The 24984-nt window shown below is 43.5% G+C and overlaps 1 protein-coding gene across 1 annotated transcript in view; it reads left to right on the forward strand.

Moving 5' to 3' along the window:
- Positions 1-24984, forward strand: part of KIAA1549L (KIAA1549-like ortholog) — a 153486-nt gene that overhangs the window by 6486 nt on the left and 122016 nt on the right. The window contains 6 exon segments of the mRNA XM_006903627.1: positions 1063-1178; positions 4220-4439; positions 5470-5603; positions 13181-13343; positions 14980-15039; positions 23320-23471. Coding sequence (XP_006903689.1) covers positions 1063-1178; positions 4220-4439; positions 5470-5603; positions 13181-13343; positions 14980-15039; positions 23320-23471 — 845 coding nt within the window.

Consider the following 24984-nt stretch of genomic DNA (forward strand, 5'->3'; position numbering starts at 1 on the left):
CGTAATTGTGAAGACTATATCCCGGATCAGGCGCACCTTAGTCTCCAGCCTGACATCGTTGCTCTTCAGTACTCTTGAGAGGTCCCTCACAGCTGAGTTTCCCAATGCAATTTGTCTCTTGATTTCCTGGCTGCGGGTACCAAGAGTGTTGACTGTGGAGCCAAGTAAACTAAAACTATTAACTATCTCATCTCCAATTCATAATGACCCTGTGAACAACAGCTCTAAGCCCTGTCCTATCCGCCACTGTCCTCACGAACTCCGCCGTTCTTGAGCCCCTTGTTAACAGTCGTTGTGTCGATTCATCTGGCTGAGGGTCACCCTTTACCAGTATGATGTCTTTTTACAAGGACAGGTCCCTCCTGACAGCGTGCACGAAGTATGTCAGATGAATTATCGTCATCCTTGCCTGTAAGGAGCACCCTCGTTACACTTCCTCCAAGACAGATTTCTGCATTCTCTGGGCAGTCTGCAGTGTATGCAGTACTCTTCTCTAATGCCACAATTTAAAGCTATCAATCAGCAAGTCTTCTGTCATCTTTATTTGTTGCCCAACTTTCAAATGCATAGGAAGCCCTGAAGCATTGAAAATGCCATGTCTTGGATCAGGGCACACCTAAGTCTTCAAACTGACATCGTTGTTCTTTAGTGCTTTCAAGAGGTTGTTGAGAGAAGATTTTTCTCAGTGACTTGTCTTTTCATTTCCTGACTGCTCACTTGAATCGTCATTGATTGTGGATCCAAATGAAATGATGCCATTGACTACCAAAGCGTAGGTGATCACAACCTGCTCCTCTGTGGGGGATGTAGGTGGCAGTTTGCATCCATGAAGACTGCAGCCTTGGCAACCCTGTGAGACAATTCTACTAAAATCACTGTGAAGTGGAAGTGACTTGATGCCAATGGGGACAGATCCCATCCTCTCATTGGTTGGACTTTTGTTCACTGTCTTCGCTACAAATTGACTAAAGGTGGTGGCTGGCAGGGAGAGAAGGGCTCACTCATTCATGATGACAGCCATTGTCCTACCTGAGATGACCATGCCTCTGTTTTGCCTTGCAGTTCTCTTTCTGACCCAAAGGAGAGTGCAGAGCAGTGAATTCTTGAAGCTCAGTGTGACCAAAGGGCTCACGCAGGCCCTGCGAAAAGCCTTCCACCAGAGCGACGTCTCAGCTCATGTAAGTCCTTGCTTCCTAATCAGGATAATGCTTCCCCCCCACCACCACCACCCTGGGTGTAGTACATTCTTGTCTTCCTAGGTGTTATCCTGCACTTGCCAGAAGAATGAGCTCTCTTATTTTTGGAAAACAGCTAATACATGATGACAAGAAATATAGAATGAGTTTTGAGACAGAAAATTGAGTCTGAATTGCCGTGGTCTAGACTTTTCCTTAAGCCTGCATGTATGACATGATGTTTAACCATTGCGCTACTAACTGAAAGATTGATGATCCAAACCTACCTAGTGGTGCCCTGGAAAAAAGCCCTGGCAGTCAGCTTCCAAAACCCTTGAAAAGCCTATGAAGTGCAGCTCTGCTCTGTATGACATGGCTGTCTGCAGCAGAATTAACCACAGCTGGCTTTTGTTTTTGCTTTGCTTTTTTAATGCTATTTCAATTTTTTTTTCTTTTAATGCCAAATATTCTTTATTGTCTAGGGAAAGTATTTAATACTGTGGATTGAATTTTCCAGAAACCATTCCATTGTTTTTTACCATTATCTTCCTCTTCACTACAAATAGTGATTGATTTCTGGACGTTTTTTAAATCTCCCTGACTAGTAAATGGAGTCCAGTTTTGCTTTAAATTGCCAGAGGCAGTCAGGGAACTAAATGGGGATTTGTGGTGGGTTGGGGTTTTTTTTTCTTCTTTTTTCTTTTAATGCCAAGCATTGTTTAACAACTGTTGGCTGCCGTTAATGGCATATCCGAGTGATGGAAACCTTGCTTTACACACTTTGGGTCTGATTCCAAACTTTCCAGCAGTAAATGTAGTTGGCAGTCTGTGGGCTTGGATTTGCACCACTGAGAGTTATTGCTCTGGCTTCTCTGCTGATACCAGCTGCCTGGGGCTCTTCCCCGCCCCTGAGGACTAAAAATGAGGTTTGGTTCATAGTTTATGGGTCATTGTCAATCTCTTTGACATAATTATGAAAAAATGGCATGCATTCTGCAAAAGACCTGCATGGTTTCTGCTCCAGCAACTGTATTTAAAAATTGAAAATGTCATCCTCTCTCCTCCAGTTTCCTTTCATGGACGGAGGTCCGTCCCTTTGGGGATAGAAATTTGTAATAAATCTATCTTTACTATTTTACCCTAAAAAAAATGAAAATATCCGTGTTTTGGTGGCTTGATAAAATTTCTTCTAATCGTTAGTTGTTTGCAAGCTGCGTTCATAACTTCTGTCTCTTCTGTATATCATCAGTGAGTACTGTCACAATGAATAGATATTACTAGTATTATTTTTTAAATTGGCTCCACTTTTGAAAGCATAACTGCGTTGGCTTTCAAAGGACATTTGTTAACACCATCATAAATGGAAACTAGGATCATTTATTACAAAGAAAAGGTAATTGTAAAAGTGAGAAAGAATAATGGAAGCAAAACAGAAATTCAAACTAGATATTTTTGTCTCCTGAAGTCTCCATTTCCATTTGCCTGCTTTTGTTTGTATCTCTTAGAGGATTAACCAGCATTATAGAGGTGTTAAGGAACTCCTAGAGTGTACACATGCTTACACCCTTAGCTGCTAACCAGAGATCCTTTGGAAGAAAGCCCTGGCAATCTCCTGAATTCAAAATCCTGTGGTGCCCAGCTCTTCTCTGATACCCATAGAGGTGACCTGTAATGCAGTAGATTGGAAACAACTGGTGACTTTTACTGGTAGAGAAGTGTTAAAGGGAATTACTGAGATTTACTTCTTGAGGTATTAAGAGAAGGCAGTAACCATGTCATTGGGTGATTATGTGTTTAGTGCCACATCATTATTCCATCCAGAAATATCTGCTGTCCCTCCTGAAGTCGCCTCAGACACCAACTTTTGGAAACAGATTGTTGGGAACACACACTGTGGAAGGACCAAAGGCCCACCATGTGTGTCCAGATGTGTTGCCTTGACTTCTTCAGGGCAAAGGACACCACTTATGGAGAGACAGGCACAAGCAGAGAAAAGTGGGCGTTGAATTCTAGGATAAAATACTTAAAAAGCAAACAGAGCAAGAAAAGAATAAAATCCATGCCCTTTTGAGTCTTCCAGTCGGTGCAGAAAAGTGCTCAGTTCATCGCTGTCCCTGTGGACTCTCAACTATAAGAGAAACTACCCTACAGTTTTTCTGTATGAACTTTGGTCTTGAACCATTTATAAGTCAAGCAAATGTGAGATCGAGTCAAATTTCAGTGACTCTCTTTCTCATCTGAGCCTGGCACAATGATTAAGGGTTTGGCTGCTAACTAAAAGCCACGTGGTTTAAACACACCTAGTAGTGGCTCTGTGGAAGAATGACCTAGTGATCTGCTCCTATAAAGATTTAAAAACTTATTGTCATTGAGTTGATTCCTGCCCAAAATGACCCTTTGGAAAGAGCAGTAACTGTCACCTGGGTTTCCATAGCTTCAGGCTTCAGTCTTTACAGAAGCTGATGGAGCAGTTGGTGAGTTTAGACCACTGACTTTTTAGTCAGCAGTAAGTGCTTAACCATTGTACCACCAGGACGCCTTCTGTAAAGATTGCAGCTTAGAAAATCCTGTGGGATAGAGTTGCCATGAGTTGAAAATGACCTGCTGGCACTTAATATCTTTGTGACCCAGGACCTAAGGCACCCCCCCCCCACTTTATCATTTTTGCTTGTTCATTTTCATGAGCTCGAAGATACGTAATAAAGCTGCTTACCCTCCATTCCACTTTCTCGGAAGATACTTCATCTGTCATTTCTCTCTTTGCCTCTTTGGTGACAATTGGTGCTTACTGAACCATTTAAGGAATTAATTCTTTTTTTCCATTCTATTCCCTATAGGTTTGATGAAAATTGTGTTTTGTTGTTTTCTTATACTTTGAGCTTTGACAGTCCATGCATGCTTTTAGGACTGTTACAGTGTTGCTGGGATGAGAACATCCTGTCCCCCCAACCTTGCTAAGTGGCAATTGTGACTCTAAGAAATAGCAAAAATGTGGTTGATGGTGGAAATGAGTAATGAGTTCTGCGGGTCCATTTGTTTTGTAGGTGGACATTGTGGAACATTCTCACAACGTCACCGTTGGCTATTATGTTACCAAGGGAAGGCTGGTATACCTGCCCGCCGTAGTTATTGAAATGCTCGGTGTGTACGGCATCAGCAATGTCACTGCAGATCTGAAGCAGCACACCCCAAACCTGCAGTCTGTGGCAGTCCTTGCCTCCCCATGGAACCCAGAGCCTGCAGGCTACTTCCAGCTTAAAACAGGCAAGTCACTCTGAAGGAAGGAGACCCTGGTTGGTGAAGGCATTATCAGAAGGGTGGAGGTCTAAGTTGGCTCATAGGAACCTGGGATAAAAGGCCTGCTTATATACTTCCAGAAAAGCCAGGCATCGCTAACCCTTTGGAGCACAGTTTTAGTGTGACACATGGAGCTGCCTTGAGTTGCAGTTGAATCGATGACATCTTGGTAAACTCAGAAGGAAAGAATCCCTGTGCATTCTGGGACCAGGGAGGTACCAGGAGGACAACTGTTTAAAAATTTCATTATCCTGAGAGCAGTCATCTTGTAATGTTCCTGTGTTGTCATCCTCTAAGTCCCCGCCAATTAGATTCCTGAGTTCCTACCACATCAGCCTAAACTTTTCCAAGCCTGTACTCATCAGACATGTTCCTTAACTGTAGCTTTCCTTCTAATTTATAGAATTAGTGTTTGTGAATACCAAGTACCATATTTTTCTGTCTTACCAGTGGACACTAACAAGAGTTGAGTGTCCAGAAAAATCTGTGGTTTGCAGCAGTGGATTCCATCTGCCACTGGATCAGGAATTTCGGATTTGGTTAGTGCCTTAAAATATCTTTTGAGCGCTCCCTTGTGTTTCTGATCTGTGAAGTTTATAAACTGCTAGAGTAGGAAAACCCCTGCAATTGAAAGAATCTGTTAGTAATGGATGCCAATTGATTTCTCCCCCTTCCAACAAAGTAGAAGACGTGATCTCCTAGATTATTTTTCCCTTAGTCTTTCAGCAAATGTCTATATATTACAATCAAATGGAATCACACAATCCTTTGCATTAGGCAGTGTCAGATGTGATCATGCTTTTAATTCTGGTATGTTATCAGTTCTTTTAAAAGAGCCATCTTAAAAACTACAAGCAAACTTTGGCCCCCTTGTTAATTTGTCTTATTTCTCTGGTCTGAAGTCACACTAATTTTATATCATGACCACTATTAAATCCAAGGCACGAAGATGTGGAGCCTCGCTGTTGCCTCCTTTGATTCATGCCTCTCATTCTAGTGCTGCAGTTTGTGAGTCAATCAGACAACATCCACTCCTGCAAGTTTGCCCAGACAATGGAGCAGAGACTGCAGAAGGCATTCCAGGATGCTGAGAGCAAGGTCCTGAATACCAAAAGCAACTTGGCAATTCAGGTGAGAGTGTAGTGGCAGAGGCCGCTCGTGAGGCCCATGCTGGTGAGAAGTGACTGGGGTCCCCATGTCAAAGCCTCCTCTGTAGCTGTAACTTTGTTCTTGGAGCATGTGGACAGGATGTAGATAGGAGAAGGTGCAGCTTTAAGCTCCTAAGCCAAGCCATCATGATGTCTGCGATATGACGACACCAGCTGGGGATGCTTTTTGACTCTGTTGCTTCCGAGGTTTGAGATGTTATTATTTTCTCCTGGGATACTTCTTCATCGCTTACCAACACATTTACCATTTTTATTACTTGAGCTAGAATATAATATGTAAGAAATGTCACATGCTCAGTATAAAGTAACCTACTCACTCTCAAGATTTGCCTGTTCTGTGATTTGTATTGGGTTATTATTCAGGCACCCATCACTTGAGTTTAAACACATTCACTTTCTCTTTTTATATTGAGGCCTTACTGTGTGCCAGGGATCATGCTAAGTTTCTGTGGGCTATTTCTGTTGTTGTTGTTACTTTTGTGTTATTTTACACATATTTCACTACACAGTACTCAAAATATCATTCAGAAGAGGGAACCAAAACAGAGTTAGGAAGCTACCAGAAGGTTACATGATTGATAAAGAATGGTTAAAGGACTGGACCTCAGAACAGTGGAGCAAGCAGAGCTATAATTGCAACGACTATACTAGTCTAGTGTCAAAGCAATGCAGAAATAGAGTCCTTGGTGAAGCTTTTGACAAACACCTGAACTCTTTCTCAGGACACTTCCATTCCTGGTGCAGTAAATTTCAGCTTCCTATAATTAACAGGACACACATCACCAAAAACTTTTCTCTGGCTCTTTTTTTCCAACAGTATTCTCATCCTACCAAAGGCAAATGCTTATTAATGAAGTTCACCAAACCCAAACCCCTGACTTCTCTAATTAATTGTCCTATCCAATGTCTTTGTTTTGGCTACTGCTCTCAAGCCTTTGCTACTAAGCTCAGAAGTTCCGAAATTGACATTTAGCATAAATGAATTCTCAGAAAAGCCAACATGATGTCAAAAGCATACAAATGAATTTAAATGTGCAGTTTTTCCTTTCTAGACCCGTCCAGAGTGTATACAGAAGTATCTCATTATGGTTTAGTTCCTATTAGCCCAGGATCTAAAAATGTATCACAGACTTAAGATTTATATCAGAGGGTGACTCAGCCCTCTGGGGGTAATCTTTTTCCTTCTGATTGCTTCTGTGGACCTTACAATTCCATGGGCCTAGTTAGCACTTGGCAGCCGAGCCTCCCTTCTCATTGTATTCAGGAAGCATAGTCTTATTGAGCACCTGCTATTTATCAGGCACTAGGAAGGGACACTAAGATAAATAAGCTGTCCTTGGCCTTGAGAAACCTCTTTTGCATAGTAATCCTGGACCATTACATGGAACTTTGTAACAAGCCTTCCCTGCAAACTACTATAAGAGGCACTTGAAAATTGTTAAATTTATTACTATACTTTTTTTGAAACAAATGGATAATTGTGTGATTTATTTTACAAATCTTGTTTCCCTTTTTGCTTTGGTTGTTAGGAAGCCCAGAGCCCAGCCTATTGCTTGCATTTTTTAATCTTTTAGACCCCATAAGTCCACGGTAACAACCTCCCAGGCTGCCTTTTGTTACCTTTCCTTATTGCATTTTCTCATATTAAATGTAACTTTGTAAGGCACCTGGAGTCCTTTGTGAGATAAGACCAGGCAAACAATTAATTACTTTGGAGAGGCTGTGAAAAAGTGAGCTTGTTCTTCCTTTGGACATCACTGGCTTTATATCCCAAGCTCTCTGTTTTTTTTAATTGGGGTTTGAGTGAAAGTTTACAAAGGAAATTGATTTCTCACATTTTATTTCATAAACATTATTTATAAAACCCACAATGTAATTAGACTTTTCCTACTTCTTCTCTGTTTCCTGGCTGCCTCCATATTTGCTGTTGACTCTCTCATGTACTTCTCTGTGTCATCCCCTTTCTTTAGTGGTATTAGGCTAATCACCTTATTATATATCGCCTCTCTCTTCTCCTATCTTAGTGTTAACTCTGGTGGCGTAGTGAAAAGGAGCTGAGCTCCCATCCCAGTGTCACATAGTTCAAATCTACCAGCTGCTCTGCGGGAGATAGATTGGCAGTCTCCTCCCATATAATTAAACAGCTTTTTGGTGGTGTTAAAAATTTTTTTATTTCAACTGTGATTTTAACAAAAGTTTACAGAAGAGTCGGATTTTCATTCATTCATTGTTGCACATTTTTCTCCCTCCCCTTTCCTTCCCCCTCCCCCGCTTAATTTTTTTTAAAATATTTATTCATTGTTGCACAGTGTCCTCCCTCCTATGTGCCCCCTCCCTCTTCCCTCTTTGCAGTGTACCTCTTTTTCTGGACCACTGTCTTACATAATATGGCTAATCATATATCCTTTTTAAACAGTTCTGAGTTGATTATGACTCAATAGCATACAACAACAAATTATCTATTTACTAATTTTTACTCCTCTCTTCCTCCCACTCCATCCTTGGTAATCATCCAAGAATGTTTCATTGCAAATGTAAACCTTTCTTGGTTTTTTGTATGAACAACATTGGTTTTAGAGACTGGACTACAATCAACTCAGTTAGGACCTTCTTAGTGGCATGTGGTAGAAGCCAAAAGAAAGAAGTTGCTGGCTCATGTAAATGAAGCATTCACAGTCCATTTACTTCAGGCACAATGGGATGCAGGTGCTTAAATGATGTCTTTATGAAGTTTTTCATTTTCTGTCTCTTCTTTGCTCCCTGGATAACATCATACTCAGGCCCCTGGGCTGGCCCATCAGAAAAGCTTGCCCATTCCTCTTGTTCCCAGTCTCATAAAGTGTTCACTTAGTGAAAGTCTTGAGATAAGCTCTGTTTGCGTTTACATGGTGGTTGTTTGAAAGCCGGTACCTGTGGCTAAGGAACCCTCCATTGAAACGGTTTCTGAGGCCGTGACACTTAATGGGAGGAGACTGACCGTCTGGTGGACTCCAGCTGCCCGACACGCCCAGCCTTTTGCTTAGCTGTGCAACACACTACACACTGCACCACCAGAGCCCCTTTCCTGCACCAAAGGCAGGCTAAATAAGGGCTGTGTGTACCTGCACTGACTTCCCTACAACTTCTTTTTAAAAAAATAAAATTTTATTTTAATTGATTTTAACAAACTTTTACAGAGAAGTTAGATTTTCATTCATTCATCATTGCATATTTTACCCCCTTTGCATTCCACCTCCCCCAGTTCACTTTTTAAAAAAATATTCATTCACTATTGCACAATTTCCCCTCCCCTACCCCCCTAGACCTCCTAGCAATGATAAACCTCTTATTCTGGGCTGTTGTCATATGTGTCATGCCTAATCATATATCCCTTTTTAAACAGTTTTTCCCTTCATCTGTTCCAGTGCAGTGGTTATTACCTTAGACAATAAGGAGTGGATCTTGCTCATACTCCAGGAACTGCCTGTGTTGTTGTTCTTGTTATTATTGTGGTTGTGGTTGTGTGCTGTTGGGTCGGGACTGATTCATAACTGACCCTCCAGTGGGTTTCAGAGGCAGTAAATCACACAGGAGTTGACTCCTTGTCTTTCAACCACAGAGCAGTTGGATTTGAACAGTGTGCCTTTGGGCTGACAGCGCAATTCCTTACCACAGGACCACCAAAGAGTGTGTGTGTGTGTGTGTGTGTGTGTGTGTGTGTGTGTAAGGTACCCATAATGCTCTTGGGATTTAATTTTGTTGAAAAATAAAATATTCATAATAGAAATAAAGGTTGGAAACCCATTTTCATGTTTATAAGAAAAACTCTGGTGAAGCGAGGCAGGTGAGAGTTGACCACAGACACTGACTCGCCTTTATTATTATCGTGGGAACATAGGGTCTGGGCAAGAGAATAAAAAAGAACTTCCACTCACAGAAAGAGTGGGAAATGCATGGGGGTGGGGGCTGGGGAGCAAAGCTGTGTTTGATGCCTTCTTCAAAGTAAGGTTTGCCGGGGAATATTTGTGATCCCTCGAAGTTCTGAGGAAGACTCTCTATTTCCCAGCAGGAAGTAGATGGCACATGCAGAGGAAGGGTATTTGGGATAGTTCAGTAAAGAAACTTAGTTACTCAAAGTGTAGGCATGTTCCATGTAGGAGAAGGGTGGACCATCAGGCGGTACCAGTTAGGGCTGGCCCAGGGAGGGGAGCGAGGAAGCAGTTAAGGCAGCTGTGGAGCCCAGGTGGCCTAGGCCTTAGGGAGTTGCACTGCTAACCCAAAGGCGGTACCTCTGCTGGTTCAAATCCACCAGCAGTTCTGAAAGAGGAAGATGAGCATTCTCCTCCAGTGAGATTTACAGCCTCTGAGAACCTGCTGGAGGATCAGCTCTGAGTTGTTCCAACTTGACAGCAGTGAGATTTTTGTTTGAGAGAAAACGTGGCCAGAGCTGCCCGAGGGGAGCTGTGACTCTGCCAAGCGAGGGCCTGGATGTTTGTTCCCTAGTCTCACCCCATGTCATCTGGAGCTCCCTGACCTGCAGCTCGAGAGGAGCCCACAGGGCAGGACAGGGAGGATAGTGAGAGGGTCAAAGGACAAGGGGACGATGCCAGCACAGAACCCAGGCGTGGACTATCTCTTTATTCCTCCAGCATCTGCCTCCCAGATCTCCTCCCCGGGCTATTTTAGTCCATACATTGACCCAGAAAACCTCATTTCCCAGCAACTAAATAACTGACTTAGACAAAATGAGAGAAGAAAGCCACATCATCTCCTGTAATATTTCCATGCTCACTATCAACGACATGCAACAACAGCAGCAACACATGGAATTCATAGGAGCTCCTGACTTGGATGGAAAATTGGAACACTCAGCTGCTAACTGAAGAGTTAGTGGTTCAAACTCACTGAGAGGGACGTTGGAAGGCAGCCTCATCATCTGCTTCCAAATAGAGCAGTTCTGCTCTGCATGCATGGTGCCAGCTTGAATTGAAATGACCACGACTAACAACAGAATGCAGAATAAGAAGACTGCAGGGGAATGTGATAGCTCTCTTAAGAAGCTAGTTTGTATTTCTGAATTCCTTTTAAAATCATAGGGATCTCTGGTAGCCTTGTGAGTAAGGAGTTGTGCTGCCAACACAAAGGCAGGCAGTTCTAATCCAGCAATTGCTTCACAAGAGAAAGATGGGCAATCTCCTCTCATTTGATTTACAGCCTCAGAAAACCTGCTGGAAGGTTTAACTCTGAGTTGATTTGGTGGATCGTCTATAATCAGGCTCGGTTGTCTGTTTTGTTATCATTGGTGACCAACTTGTCCATTCCTAGACCTTTGAGCTTTGACATTTCTTAAAAATTTGAGTTGGATGGTTTAGGATGTTGGGGTTTTTCTTGTCCTATTAGAGCAGACTTTAATATTCTCATAATGATTATCAGAGGAGTCCTGGTGTCACAGTGGTTAAAGCACTCTACTGCTAACCAGAAGGTCAGCACCTCTAACCCAGCAGTCCCTCCTTTGGAGAAGGACATGGCAGTGTGCTTCCCTGACAATGGACAGCCTTGTGACCCCATGCACAGTTCTGTTCTGTCCCTCAGATTCACTGTGAGTCAGAATCAAAGGGCATAGGTCTGGATAATGGTTATTATGCTTGGCCTCTAACCACAAGGTTGGAGGTTTAAGTCCACCCAGAACCTCTATGAAGAAAGACCTGACAAACTACTTAAAAAAAAAAATCAGCTCTAGAAAACCCTGTTGTTCACAGTTCTCTCATCCATGTGGCTCACTATGGGTCACCTCGATGGTAGTCACTGCTTTATGCCCATTTTATATGTTGAAATCCTAGAAGGAAGCCCAGGTGATTTGTTAGGTGCTTTCAAGTTGGTTCCCGCTCACAGAGACCCCATCCACAATGGGCAGAATGCCACCTGATCCTGTGACAACCTCGCAGTGATTGGTGTGTTTGAGTCTGCTGGGAGAGTCCCTGTGTCAGTCAGTTTCTCGGAGGGTCTTCCTTTTCCTGCTGATGCTCAACTTTACCACGTGTGATATTCCGTAGGGACTTCTTTCTGCTCACACCCAGCCTGTGGGGCAAAGACTCACCATCCTCACTTCCAAGGAGCCCTCTGGCTGTACTCCCTCCAAGACAGATTCGTTCGTTCTTCTGACAGCCTGTGTTATCATCAATATTCTTCTCCTCTACCAGAATTCAAAGCTGCCCATTCTTCCTCAATCTTTCTTATTCATTGTCCAACTTTTTCAAGCAAATGTGCTAATTAGAAAGACCCTGAGTTGAGTTCCATGCACATGAAGCCTCAGAGCAACATCCTGGCTCTTCAGTATTTTAAAGAGGTGCTTGGCAACAGACTTGCCCAGTGTATGTTGTTTGATTATATGGGCATTGATTGTGGATCCAAGTAAAATGAGATCCTTGATTATTGTGTATATGGGTGTTGATTTGATTAATAAAATTAGATGCTTGATGATTTCAGTCTTTTCTTCTTTTTTTAAAAAAAATTTATTTTGTCTGTGTACCATCAAATCAGATCTGACTGGTACAGGAGGAGATTGTCCCTCCTTCTCCAGGAAAGCATCTGGTGGATTCAAACCACACACCTCTGCGATTGCAGTACACTTTCTTGCCACTAGGCCACCAGAGCTCCCTAATCTTTTCTTCTTTTATCTTGGTGTTGCTTATTGATTAAGTTGTGACGATTTTTGTTGTTTTTTTAAATGTTTAGATGTAGTCCATCCTGAAAGCTTCATCAATAAGTACTTCAAGTCCTCTTCACTTTCAGCTGTTAAGGGTGTTAATGAGTCTTCCTCCAATCCTGGTGTCATATTCTTTTCATGTGGTCCAGCTTCTCAGATTATTAGCCTCACATACAGATTGAACCAATACAGTGAAAGGATGTGACCCTGATATATACCTTTGCTAATTTTAAAACTATGCTGTATCCCGCTGTGTCTAAATCACTGCCTTCTGCTCTCTATAGGTTCCATGTGAGCACGCTTCAATGTTCTGGAATTTCTAGTTTGTTGTTGTTGTTAGGTGCCATGGAGTGAGCTTTGACCCACAGCCGTCCTTCATTCAACAGAGGGAAATGGTGCAATCTTGCACCCTCCTATCAATCTCCAATGCACTGGTTCCAATTTCGCCCCCAGATGAAATACATGAATGACAGTGCTTTTGAATTCAGACATGAGACTTCCTGGGTTAGAATTCTAACCCTGCAACTTATTAATTGTACAACCTTGGGCAAGTCCCTAGAGCATTCTGGGCCTCAGTTTCTTCACCTATGAAAAAAGTCATAACTTGTATACATCTCCTCAGGCTGTGATGAGTATTAAACGTGCTCTGCCTTTGCACAAAGCCTGGCACGCAGAAAGCGCTCAGTAAATGGTGATTGTTATTATTTATTCTTGTCTCTCCCTTGCTCTTTTCCCACCTCCCTCTCTTCCCTGCCTTCACTTTCTGCCTACCCTCCTCCACGCCCGGCCTCCGTGAAGCAGACCCTCATCTTATTTGGCATGTCTCCCTCCCCTTTCCTCCTGTGTCAATCCAGATTGTGAGCACATCCAACGCCTCCCAGACAGTTACGCTGGTTTACGTGGTGGGCAACCAGAGCACGTTCCTCAACGGCACTGTGGCCAGCAGCCTCCTCAGCCAGCTTTCAGCTGAGCTGGTGGGATTCTACCTCACCTACCCGCCGCTCACCATTGCCGAACGTGAGTACGTCCGTGACCTACGGGAGCTCCATTCCCCCCCCCGCCAAGGTCCCCTTTTGAGGAGTTCCAGGATGGTGCAGAGGGCTAAGAGTTTGGCTACTAACCAGCGGTCAGTGGTTCAGTACCACCTTGGAAGGAAGACCTGGGGATCTGCTTTTGCAAATAGCTTTGGACCACAGTGCTGCTGTGTAACACATGGAGTCACCATGAGTCCGAATTGATTCTACAGCAGCAGGTGTTTGTCTCCACGTGGCAGACCTCTGTGAAAGCCTCCTAGGTGCCAGGTCACATGCCACCTCTCTTGTTTAAAACGACAACTGAAATAGATAGTATTTGTGGTTGACTTGATGACAAGTTCATCGCGCATTGAAAACCAAGCTAGCACCGCCTACCTGCATACTCACCGTGTGACTTTACCTTCACATAGCCAGCAACACATTTAATCTTTACAGCTGCCTTACCAGGGAGGTGCATAATTACCTCATTTGGCAGAGGAGAAAGCTAAAGCACCAAGGAGATTAACGGGCGCCAATTCTCGCATAGCTCGTGGGAGATGGAACCTGACATTGAACCCAGGTGTAGCCTGTGGAGCTCCCACCACGGCCTGTTAGGGCCTTGGTCCTGCTCCCCTCACGTCTGTCTCCAGCAGATGTTCTTGGTCCTTCAGCCCCTGCCCTGGCCATCAATATAATGCAATAAATGTATTTGCAATTAGTGTCATGCCTTCCCTTGAGCAAGTCCTCACAGTCTTGTGGCCTTGACTTCCTCTAATGCTTCAGTTACATAAATCTCATTACCATGCAGCAGACATAGACTTGGAAGATGATGCAGCCTACATTTTGTACCCAAACACTTACTTGATGGCCAAAGAAGAAAAGGACTGTGCTCTTCAATCTCATCTTTGGTACCTTGTTCAAGGTCACTGCCAATGTTCTTTTTGTTCCCTTTTTAAAAAATGCCTATTATCTAAATCCATCCCATAATTTCCTCCTGGGGTTGTTTTCAGTACTGTAAATAAGTGAGACAGTGTGTGTCAGTGTACTTATTAGCATACAGTGACCACTCAGAACTTCTTTGGACTGTTTGTTTAATGGCAAGCTTTGGAAAATTTCCATTTAATGAGGAAAGATGATTCTAGATTTTATTGAAACAATGATGTTATAAAAGAGGCCCAGATGTCACATGGCAGAAGGCAAAGAATTTGTCTCATTTAATGGTCTAGATACTTTTATATTAACAACAGCCAGGATTTATTGAGCTTTTTACTATGTGCCAGGCACAGTGATATAAAACTTTTATAGATATTAGCTCTAATTTTGACTATACTTGTGAAAATTAATATGGAGTTAAATATTACAAATATTTGGCTATTGAACTTGGTTCTTGGCATGGGAAAAATCAATTTGGGAGACCATCATTCGTAATAATGTTAGGGATGCCTGGATAATTTTTAAGATAAAGCTATAGCTAAAACAAATTTGAGCTGTGAATTTTATGCTGTCAAGCTTCAGCCCTGAAAAATCCTTGGTAAAAGACCAAAGATGGAGCTGTTCCAGACTGGTTCCTGTGTTTCTTTTCACTGAGTATATTTACATAACTTATTGATGCTAGTTGATGTTTTTCCTATTTGTTTTAGCACTGGAATACCCCAACCTTGACATATCAGAGACAACTCGAGACTACTGGGTGATTACAGGTAATCTCTTGTCTTTTTAATCATCCCCTCTTCATGTTCTCAAGTTGGTTTGGTTTTTAAAGCTACATGTCACACACCAGAGTTCACAACAGCCAAAAGATGGAAACAACCAAAGTGTCCATGAACAGATGACACAATGTGGTCTATTTATAATGGATTATTATCCAGTCGTAAAGATAAATCTTTTAAAAGTTCTTATATTAAGTGAGGAGGACTTGAAGCACTTGGTTCAGAGGATCAAAGAATACAGCCTTCAATATAGACTGCATCTCAGAGTCAAGAAAACAAAGATTCTTACCATCAGGCAACATCGTGATAGATGGAGAAAAGATTGAAACTGGCAACAACTTCATCTTACTTGGATCCACAATTAACACCCTTGGTGCCAGCAGTTAGGAAATAAGGAGACAGATTGTATTGGGAAAAGTCTGCAGCTAGGGGCCTCTCCAAATTACTGAGAAGTAATGGTATCAGTTTGAGGGCTAAAGTGCTTCTGATTGAGGTCATGGTCTTTCTGATCATTTGCTGTGCATCTTAGAGCTGGACAATGAGTAAGGGTGACAGAAGAAGAGGCCTTTGAACTATGGTGTTAGAGAAGAGTGCTGAACATTCCATGGATGGCCAAAAGAACAAGCAACTATATCTTGGAGAGTGTGCAGCCAGAGAGAGTGCTCTTTGGAGGCAAGAATGATGAGGCTTTGTCTCACATACTTCAGGCATGTTGGTAGGAGGGGCTATTCTTTGGAGAGGGGCATGATGGTAAGAAAGGTGGAGTGATAGCAAAGACAGCAAGACTCTCAACCAGGTAGATTGACGCGGTGACTGCTGTGATGGGCTTCAGTGTGTCAGGAGATGTGAGGACAGGACAGGACGGGGTTCAGATCTGTTGTCCATTAGGTCACTATGAGTTATACTTGACTCAGCTGCACCCAACAACATAGGGAGCTCTGGTGGCCTAGTGGTAAGAAGTTGTCCCAAAGGCATGCAGTTTGAATCCACCAAATGCTCTATAAGGGAAAGATCTCCTCCCATGTGATTTATTTACTCCCTCTAAAAACCCTCTGGAGGTCAGCTATGGGTCGGTGTTGATTCAGTGGCAGAACAATAACATGATCTAGATGAACTTTGGAAGCATTGTTCTGAAACCTCAATTCCTATGACCCTGAGACCAGAGGCATTAGTTGGTGCCCAGCTACCACACTGACCCCTCGCAAAGGGCTGGATCACAGGAGAAGGTCACAGATTTGGCAACTGTTGGGGGGATGTGGAAGAAGACCCAAAACCACACAAAAATGCCAGGCTTACTGACCTGATAAAGACTGTGAAACCCCTACGCCTGTGACCCCAGTCACACTTTGAACCCAGAACAAAACTTGATGCTGTGGTTCAACTGTAGCCAAACAATACACAGGCCTATTAGGTGACCAGTAGTATCAGGGAAACACTCAATGCTTGAAATAACCAATTATATAAAGTCAAAAGAGTAGCATTTGCCTAACAATAAAGTCCTGATGGCAGGAAGAGATAAGATAGGAGTATTAATGAAAATGGGAATTACGGGGAGGAAGTGGGAAAAGTGAGAGTACATGGTAGGTGTTGTGTTTAATGTTATAAAATGAAATGTTTATGAATGGTTGAGTGGAAAATCAATTTGTTTTGTAAACCTTCACTGAAATCAATCAAAAACAATCTTTTTTTCAAAAAACAATTTTTTTTATTTTACCAAAAACAATTTTTAAAGGAAATCATTCTCAGTAAAAGGACAAATAAGGTCAGATCTCATTTATATAAAATATCCATGGAATCCTGATGATGGCATAGTGGGTTGCTAACGGAATGGTCAGCAGTTCAAACCCGCTAGCTGTGCCATGTGACAAAGAAAAGCAGTCTGCTCCTGTTAAGATTTACAGCTTCAGAAACCTGATAGAGGACGACCACGAGTGGGGAGCATCACCTGGCCACAGTCCTCTTGTCTGTCGCTCTGTGCCTTTTCTACTCTTTTATAAAATTTGCTTAGGACCCACCCTCCTCTGATGTGACCACCTGTTAACTAACAATTCAAAGACTTCATTTCTTAACACATTCAATATACTAGAGACGAGGAATTCTATATCTCTGAGGGGAGACGCTGTTGAGTCCATTATCTATTTACAGATGTTAGGCCTTTCTGTACGGCCCTACAAAACCCACACTAAAGCGGGAGGATGGCTGGGCATGCACTTTCTCTCTTGGCATGAGTCCCACACCCACACTGACAGGGAGGGGGGAGGGGGAGCCCAGGCATGTCTTGATGGTGTAGGCGAATGGAAGTGGAAGGGTGTTTGAGTGGCTTTTTTTCCTCTTGACATTTCCCAGCTGAGCTCTCTGAAACAGCAGGAAAGTTTTTGTTTGGTGAGAGTTTTGTTTTTTTTTTTTTAAAAAAAAAAAGCCAGACAGGAGCTCTGAAAATCAGAGAAGCAACAATTGAGAACAAGAGGGGAAATACAGTAGAAGGGGAAAAAATAACCATCCATGAAGGGAAAGAAGTTGGAGGGAGAAGAAAGATCCTGAAAGTCATAGAAGACCCACACTTCCCTCTTCTCTACCCTAGTTTTTTCTTCATTTGCAACCCCGAACTACCTATAGGTAGGCTGCTGCCTAAAATACTAATTAAGGTGCGTGAACGCCCGGCTTGATGAAGCCTGCTTGCAATCTCTCCTATATTGCATAAAATTGCTTTTATTTCTTCCCTGCAGAGCCGTGGGTACATGGAGATTATTTTACCTGCTAAGAAGGCAAGCCCAAAGAACATAGATTTTAAAAAAGAAAAAAATAGCACTGTATGCCCAAGAGAGACAGTGATAACCCAACAAGGCATTTCTGAAGCCAGCAGATTATGTAACATTTACAAAATCATGTTTCCCTTGCAAGGTGCTTTTTCAGTATCCCCCTTTCTATTTACTTTAAAGAAAGGTTTAATAACACATCCATTCTTAAAGTCAGGGCATGTGTCTTGAACAGTTTTGTTTCATCTCTTCCTCATGTGCTCTGCCTCTCTAATGACATATCTTAATTAGAAAATCCATACTTGGTCTCGCCAGGATTCTCCTAGGACGTAGCTTGCCCACTCACTTATATAACCAAGTGCTGGTTTTGCTGTTTGGTAGCTAGATTAGACTGTGGTCTTCATTACGGTGTCTGGGGCTGCTTGGACCAGTTAATTTGTACTTGGTACTCAGAAAGTTGAGTCAAGGATTCTGAAGCTTCGTCTGACATACTTCGGGCATGTTGCAAGGAGGGACTGGTCCTTGGTGAGGGACATTATGTTTGGGAGAGTGGAGGGACAGCACAGGAGAGGAAGACCCTTGATGAGATGAATCGATTCTGTGACTGGAGTGGTGGGAATAAGTGTGTTTGAGACAGCGAGGTTGGCACAGGATAGCATGGCATTTAGGGCTCTTGTACATAGGGTGCCTATGAGTCGCAAGTGACCCTATGGCACATAACAACAACAACTCAGAAAAACAAGGAGGGACTGGAACTAGCTTCAGGATGACCCACCTCCCTTCCTTTTGGTCCAGGACCATTTTGTGGACCTGTAGGCAGCACCTCCAACCTGCTGCATCATTCACAAAAGAGATAGGACACTTTGGGAGACCGAGACATGAAGATGGCTTTGAGCTGTGTTGCTGAACCTCTACAAACCCATATCCCTTTCAATAAATAACCACTCCATTCTTAACTCTCCAGCAGTCAGTCACCACTGCTGTCAGTCAAGGTGTTTAGGAGTAAATTTATACCGTTTCTAACCTAACTTAAACTAGTTCAAATAGTATATGGATTGAATGGTGCACTCGTCCCCGATCCCCTGCCAGTAATATGTTGAAGTCCTAGTCTCCAGTGTCCATGAATGGGACTTGTTTGGAAATACTGTGATGTCAGTTAACAGAAAGGTAAGGTTGGCCCTGAGTCTAGTCTTAGAAAACTTTTTTGTTTTCTAACCAAATTTATGTTAAATATGTGTTTGAACATCATATATACTTCACCCTCCCAGAGTGCAAGTCCTTCTTTTCATGCAGATTTCTTGCCTTCAGATGAATCGTGTGCCCCTTTTTACAGAGAACCAGTGGCAATTTATGGTTCATGATCAGATTTATAGATGAGGCAAGACAGGAATATTGAAACTCGTGCTACTCCCTCATAGACATGAAAGCCAGTCTTAAATTTATTCCATTAACTTGTTTTCTGCCCCTCAAAAAACCCATTGCTTCCAAATTCTGACTCACAGTGAACCTATAGGACAGAATAAAGTTGTCCCATAGAATTTCCAAGGCTGCACTCTTTACAGAAGAGACTGCCACATCTTTCTCCAGTCCTTTAGTGAACCTGTAGGCAGCATCTCCCACCTGCCGCATCATTCACAAAAGAGATGGGAGGTGGTTAAGAGATGAGCTCTTAACCCCTGTGCCACCAGGGCTCCTTCTTATTTCCCCAGCGAGAACCAAGGAGCTCTGTTAGCCTAGCGGTAAGAAGCTAGGCTGCAATCCCAAAGGCATGTGGTTCAAATCCACCAGCTGCTCCAAAGGAGAAAGATTGGCAGTCTCCTCCAGTGCAGTTTACTGTCTCTGAAAACCTGCTGGCGGGTCACGTATGGGTCGGTTCCAACTTGATGGCACACAACTGGAAGAGTCAAGAAGTCCTAGACCCTTGAATCGAAGGATCTCCTCTGGTCCCAGCTCTGCTGTTTACTAACCTAATGTGCCTTTGAGCATGTCACACAGACCCCCTCCCACCTTTAGAATGAGGGATGATAGAAGCTGAGCTCTACGTTTTTCGGTTCTAACTTTGTAGAATTCAACTACAAGTAAAACAGTTTAGCTAAAGTACAGAAAACTGATCATTTTCATCGTAGAGCCCAATATGACTATAAATTAAAAAGAGGATAAGAGATCTTTAGAATAACCAACTATGTAAGGTCAAAAGAGCAGCATTTGCTAAAGGAGAAAGTTTAGAAGACAGGAGTGGGTAAGACAGAAGAATTGATGGAAAGGAGAATTAGAGGGAGAAAGTGAGAAGATTGTTGTATAGCATTAACCGCAGTACAGTGTATTGTTAAACTGTGATAAAACAAACGTGTGTGCTTTATAGCGATCCTGGTGGGTGTGATGGAGCTCTGGTGATGCAGTGGTTCAGTGCTCAGCTGCTGATCATAAGGTGGACAGTTCAAACTCACTGATGGTTCTTTGGGAGGAAGATATGGCAGTTGGCTTCTTGCAGCTTTAGAAGCCTTAAGGGGCAGTTCAGCCCTGCCCTAGAGAGCCGCTATGGGTTGGAATTCTCCTGATGACAGTGGCTCTGGTTTTGTTTAGGTTTCCTGAGTGTGAATGGTACGCCCCTGTGGTTTTGATTTGCATTTCTCTGACTGACTCCTCTAGGGAGCTAAGGTGGCAGAATTGTGCTGCCAGCCCAGTGGCTGTGCTTCTCTGCGATCAAATCCCTCAGCTGCTCCTTAGGAGAAAAAAAACTGAGCCATTTCCTCTCGTGTGATTTACAGCTTTACAAACCCACTGGTGAGTGAGCCTTGAGTCAGAATCAACAAGAACAAAGAATGACTTCTCTAAAGGCTTGATTTTTTTATTATTATTTTTACTTTTTATTATTATTTCAGTGATAATTGACAGATCACACTGGTTTTCTACTCAACAATTCGTATGCTTTCATGTTCCGTGACACTAGTTACCAGCCCCACATTGTAACAGCACGTGGCCCATTGCCTTCTTATGATTCCCATTTTCACTCAGAAGCCTTTATTTAAATTATTGCCTTTATTTTACGTCTATCCTTTGACTCTCAGGGAGAATCACCATAATATAACCCGTGACGATGCCTCTTTACAGTTCTGTATCACCTTTTTTGACTCTATCCCAAAGTCAAAAGACAAGAACTCAGTAGTAGTACTTGAACAATCTGTTATATAATTTTGCCAGGGAGGCCACTTTGAACCATGGACACATGCTTTCTTTTTTGGTGCCAAGAGATAATCCAGCTCTTTCTGGTACTGACAGCTCTGCAAGGAGGGATCCTAAGCCCCCCCCCCCCGACCCCCCGGAGACCCCACACAGCGAGGACAATGCAGGAGTGTCTTAGCCTTTTTGCAGGAATGCAGTTTACAGATGAGCTTGGAGCTGCTCACAAGGGCCCAAGAAAGAGGGCTGCTTTACAACCTCCGTGGGGATTATTTGCCATTTATGGCTTCAAAGGAGTAATTTCTGAGACCCAGCTGTGGGTTTTATTTCTCTCTTGATCACTTTTAAACATCCTTCCATGTATCTCCTCATCGTTGGTGCTTGATCTGGCCTGAGTCGAATGTGATCATCGTTAATGTTGGCTTCTGGTGGCACCCCATCGCCCTGGATGCCATAACAACACGTCTTTTATATCTGAGCTATTTTCATATCCCGGCGGATGGGTGGTATTAATGAGCCTTGGCTGGGCTGTAGTAGAACAAATTCTCTAAATGAATAACCTTGTATTATGTGCCCAGACCATGTACACTTTGTTCTCTTTAGAAAGATGGGAGTTGTTTTTAGCATCTGTGACCAAGGAGATACTGTTTGAAGGCAGTATCTGTGCATTAGTGATGAAATGTGCTTCCTAAGCGATGTAAAGAAAGGACGACACTTTAAGCGTAGAAAAAAAAAAAAAAAAAAGACAGTCTCCCCCAAGTAAGTGACCCCAGTAGTCCTAGGGAGGCTGTGCCACTGCCATCAAGTCACTTCTGACTATTAGTGACTTCCCTTGGCTTTCTGAGGCTATAAATCTTTATAGACGGAAACTCTCCATTCTTATTCCATGGAGCTAGTGGATTCGAACCACAGACCTTTTGGTTAGCAGCCTGATATGTTACACACTACCCCACCAGGGCTCTTTAGAAGGGCTCTAGGATTCATTAAAATCCTCCAGGTGGTTAATGTATTTGGCTGCTAACCAAAAAGACTAGGGGTTCAAGGTTCCCGGGAGGCAGCTCAGAAGAAAGGCTGTCTGTCGACTTCTGGAAAATTCGCCATTGAAAACCCTGTTTAACAGAGCCCTCCCAAGACCCAGTCCGTGGCCTCTGGTCACTGGTACAGGAATTGCCGCTGCCTGGAATCCCATCATGAATGACTTGCTTGTTGATTACAGATACACCAGATATAGAGAGATAAGCACAGCCACTGATTTTATGGGAGCTGTGTGGGGTAGGGGAAGGGCTGAGAAGAAAGGGAGTTCCATTTGTCTTCTACACACCAGACACTGGGATAAGTCTCTTTACCCCTCCTTTGTCACTTAAACCTCAGAGCCCATTAGGAATGTGTAATCTGGGATGTAGACTTTCTTATTCCTTTTATGGAGAAGGAGTTAGACTCAGAAAGCTCCTAGTTAGGTGGCAGTTAGAAAATACTAAAACTAGGAGAGGAGTCTGTCTTTCGGTGAAGCTGTCCTGCTTCCTGAATGGCCGAGTGCCTAAGGGGAAACTGGGCATGTTTAGAGGTGCTCCACAAAAGGATCCCATAGAGAAGGAAGAGACAAGGACACCTTACAGGGTGGTTTACCCTGACGTGAGGGGCTGAGTGATAGCAAAGAGCTCAGACTTCTCAGCAAAGCTGGAGAGGTGGGAAAATAGAACAGCAGCAGCCTTGAACCAAGGCTTATGAGTGGGGAGCAGTAAAAAGCCAGTTAGCCATTCCTACAGCTGGTCTAAGGGAGCTCTGGAATCGTCCACAGCTAATTGCACCACTGATCTAAAAGCTACTCTTCTCTGGGGTTTGAAATCCACCAGTGGCTTTGAGGGAGAATGATAGACCATCTCTTTGTGATTTACAGTCTCTGAAACCGGCTGAAGAGTCAGCTATGAGTCAGCTCCGATTTGATGGTACTGAATGAGTAATGAACAACTAGATCTGTGACAACATGTGATCTCTAAAATGAAACTACATTCAGTAAAACAGTATTAGGGCTGTCACAGCTCAAGCTTTGATTTATGCAGGCTTGGGCTTGGCCTCTGACTCTGCTAGTTACTGGCTGTGTGTGTGACCCCTCAGACAAGTCACTTAACTTCCGTGGCGTCTATAAGGTATGGATAATGATTTCTAACTCCCAGCATTTCTAGGAAGGTAGAGTGAGGTAAGGGTGGTACAGACTTAGCATGGTCAGGGCACAGTGCGCTCAGAGGCTAGTGCAGGGCCGGTGGTGGTTATGGTGCTGTCGGCGGGGCACCAGCCCTCTGAGCATCTCCTCCACCTTCTGCCTTTCCCCTTGCAGTGCTTCAGGGTGTGGACAACTCGCTGGTGGGCCTGCACAACCAGAGCTTCGCCCGGGTCATGGAGCAGCGCCTGGCCCAGCTCTTCATGATGTCTCAGCAGCAAGGCCGGAGGTTTAAACGGGCCACCACCCTGGGAAGCTACACCGTGCAGGTGAGCGCATGCCACACTTCCGGGGTTTTCTTATAAATGTGGGGGCATGGGCTTCTCAAGACTATAGAAGCCACTTATGCTGCAAGCTAATCAAGCCTCTAGTCAGTGCTGCTTTTAAGTTTTGGATGTTGATGGACATAACAATTAAAACCATAAAGGGGGAGGCGGTGAGAGATAGCACCTCACCCCATGCCCCACTGCTAGGCTGTAAGGAAAAGAGGTCTCAGAACAGGTTGTGCACACAGGCATGGATTTATTAAGCAGAAAGTCATTAGTGAGCAAGCACTATTTACCAAAAAATTCTGTAAAACAATTATTAATCATATCCACCTGTTGCATAGGCCTGATGAAATCCCAGCTCTTGCTTGTTTTAAACCCTTTGATCGTCAGCGACCAGGAATCTCTGGCTGGCATCAGTGGCTAATTTAAACAGCTAACTGAAAGGTTGGCAGCTTGAGCCTGCCCAGAAGTGCCTTGGAAGAAAGGCCTGGCAGTCTACATCTAACAGGTGACAGCCTTGAAAGCCCTATGAGTGCAGTTCTGTTCCACACATGTGGAGTCTCCAAAAGTCGCAATCAGCTCAACAGCAACTGGGTTTCCCCTTTCAATACTGTGAATTAGGAGGAGAGGGTACTTTGATGACATAGTTCATATCACATTGTGCTTCTAACTCAAAGGCTTGTCATAGCCAATGGTTCAGATTCAACAGCAGTTGAATTTCTTCTTGGGAGAAAAATGGGCAGTTTCTGTCCTTTAAAATGTATAACCTCAGGACCAAGTGGAGGGTTGCTATGAATCAGAAGAGGCTTGAGTCGTGAACAGTGAGTTTGGAGGTTTTTTTAAAAAAACAACTCATGGAAGATACACTAATACTCTAGGTGTAGGGGCCTGTTATTTACTCAAATTTAGCAAGCAGAAACCTCCTGGTTTACCACTGGGCATGAGAGCCCATAGGGAGCAGATGATATTCGTGTTCTGCACACATTGCTTTAGCATTTCCATGCATGCTGGGCAGACTTCCAGCAACAGCCAGCAGCTCCATCTTAATTTGAGGGTGACTCTTGAGATACCAGAACCCACTTTGCTCTCACCATGGTTGGCCAGAAGTGCCCAGGAATTAACCAATGACTGGTAAACACAGGAGCATAAATGCCCCAGTTTCCACATTCTGTAAAGCAAACAAAAGCCTGAGGCCACAGCTGTCAAGTCAGTCCCAAGTCACGGAAATTCTCCACCAGGTTTCTGTGTCTGTAAATCTTAAGGTGCAAAGACCACTTCCTCTTTCTCCTGCAGAATGGCTGGCAGGTTCAAACCAGTGATCGTTTGGTTAATAGCCCACCACTACACTAGCAGGGCTCCATAGAACATCCTCCAGAATTCTCCTCATCCTGTGGCCGGGAAAGTGCTCAAGTGCGTTGTATTTCATTTCCAGAGCGTTCCTGTGCATTTAGCTGTAGTCACACATGGTGATAGCCCACTTAATACCGCATCTCTACCGGCCCCTTCCCCCTCC

The sequence above is a fragment of the Elephantulus edwardii genome, unplaced genomic scaffold (assembly GCF_000299155.1).
Source record: "Elephantulus edwardii isolate Elephantulus edwardi_28Jun2011 unplaced genomic scaffold, EleEdw1.0 scaffold00029, whole genome shotgun sequence".
In the NCBI taxonomy this organism is placed as follows: domain Eukaryota; kingdom Metazoa; phylum Chordata; class Mammalia; order Macroscelidea; family Macroscelididae; genus Elephantulus; species Elephantulus edwardii.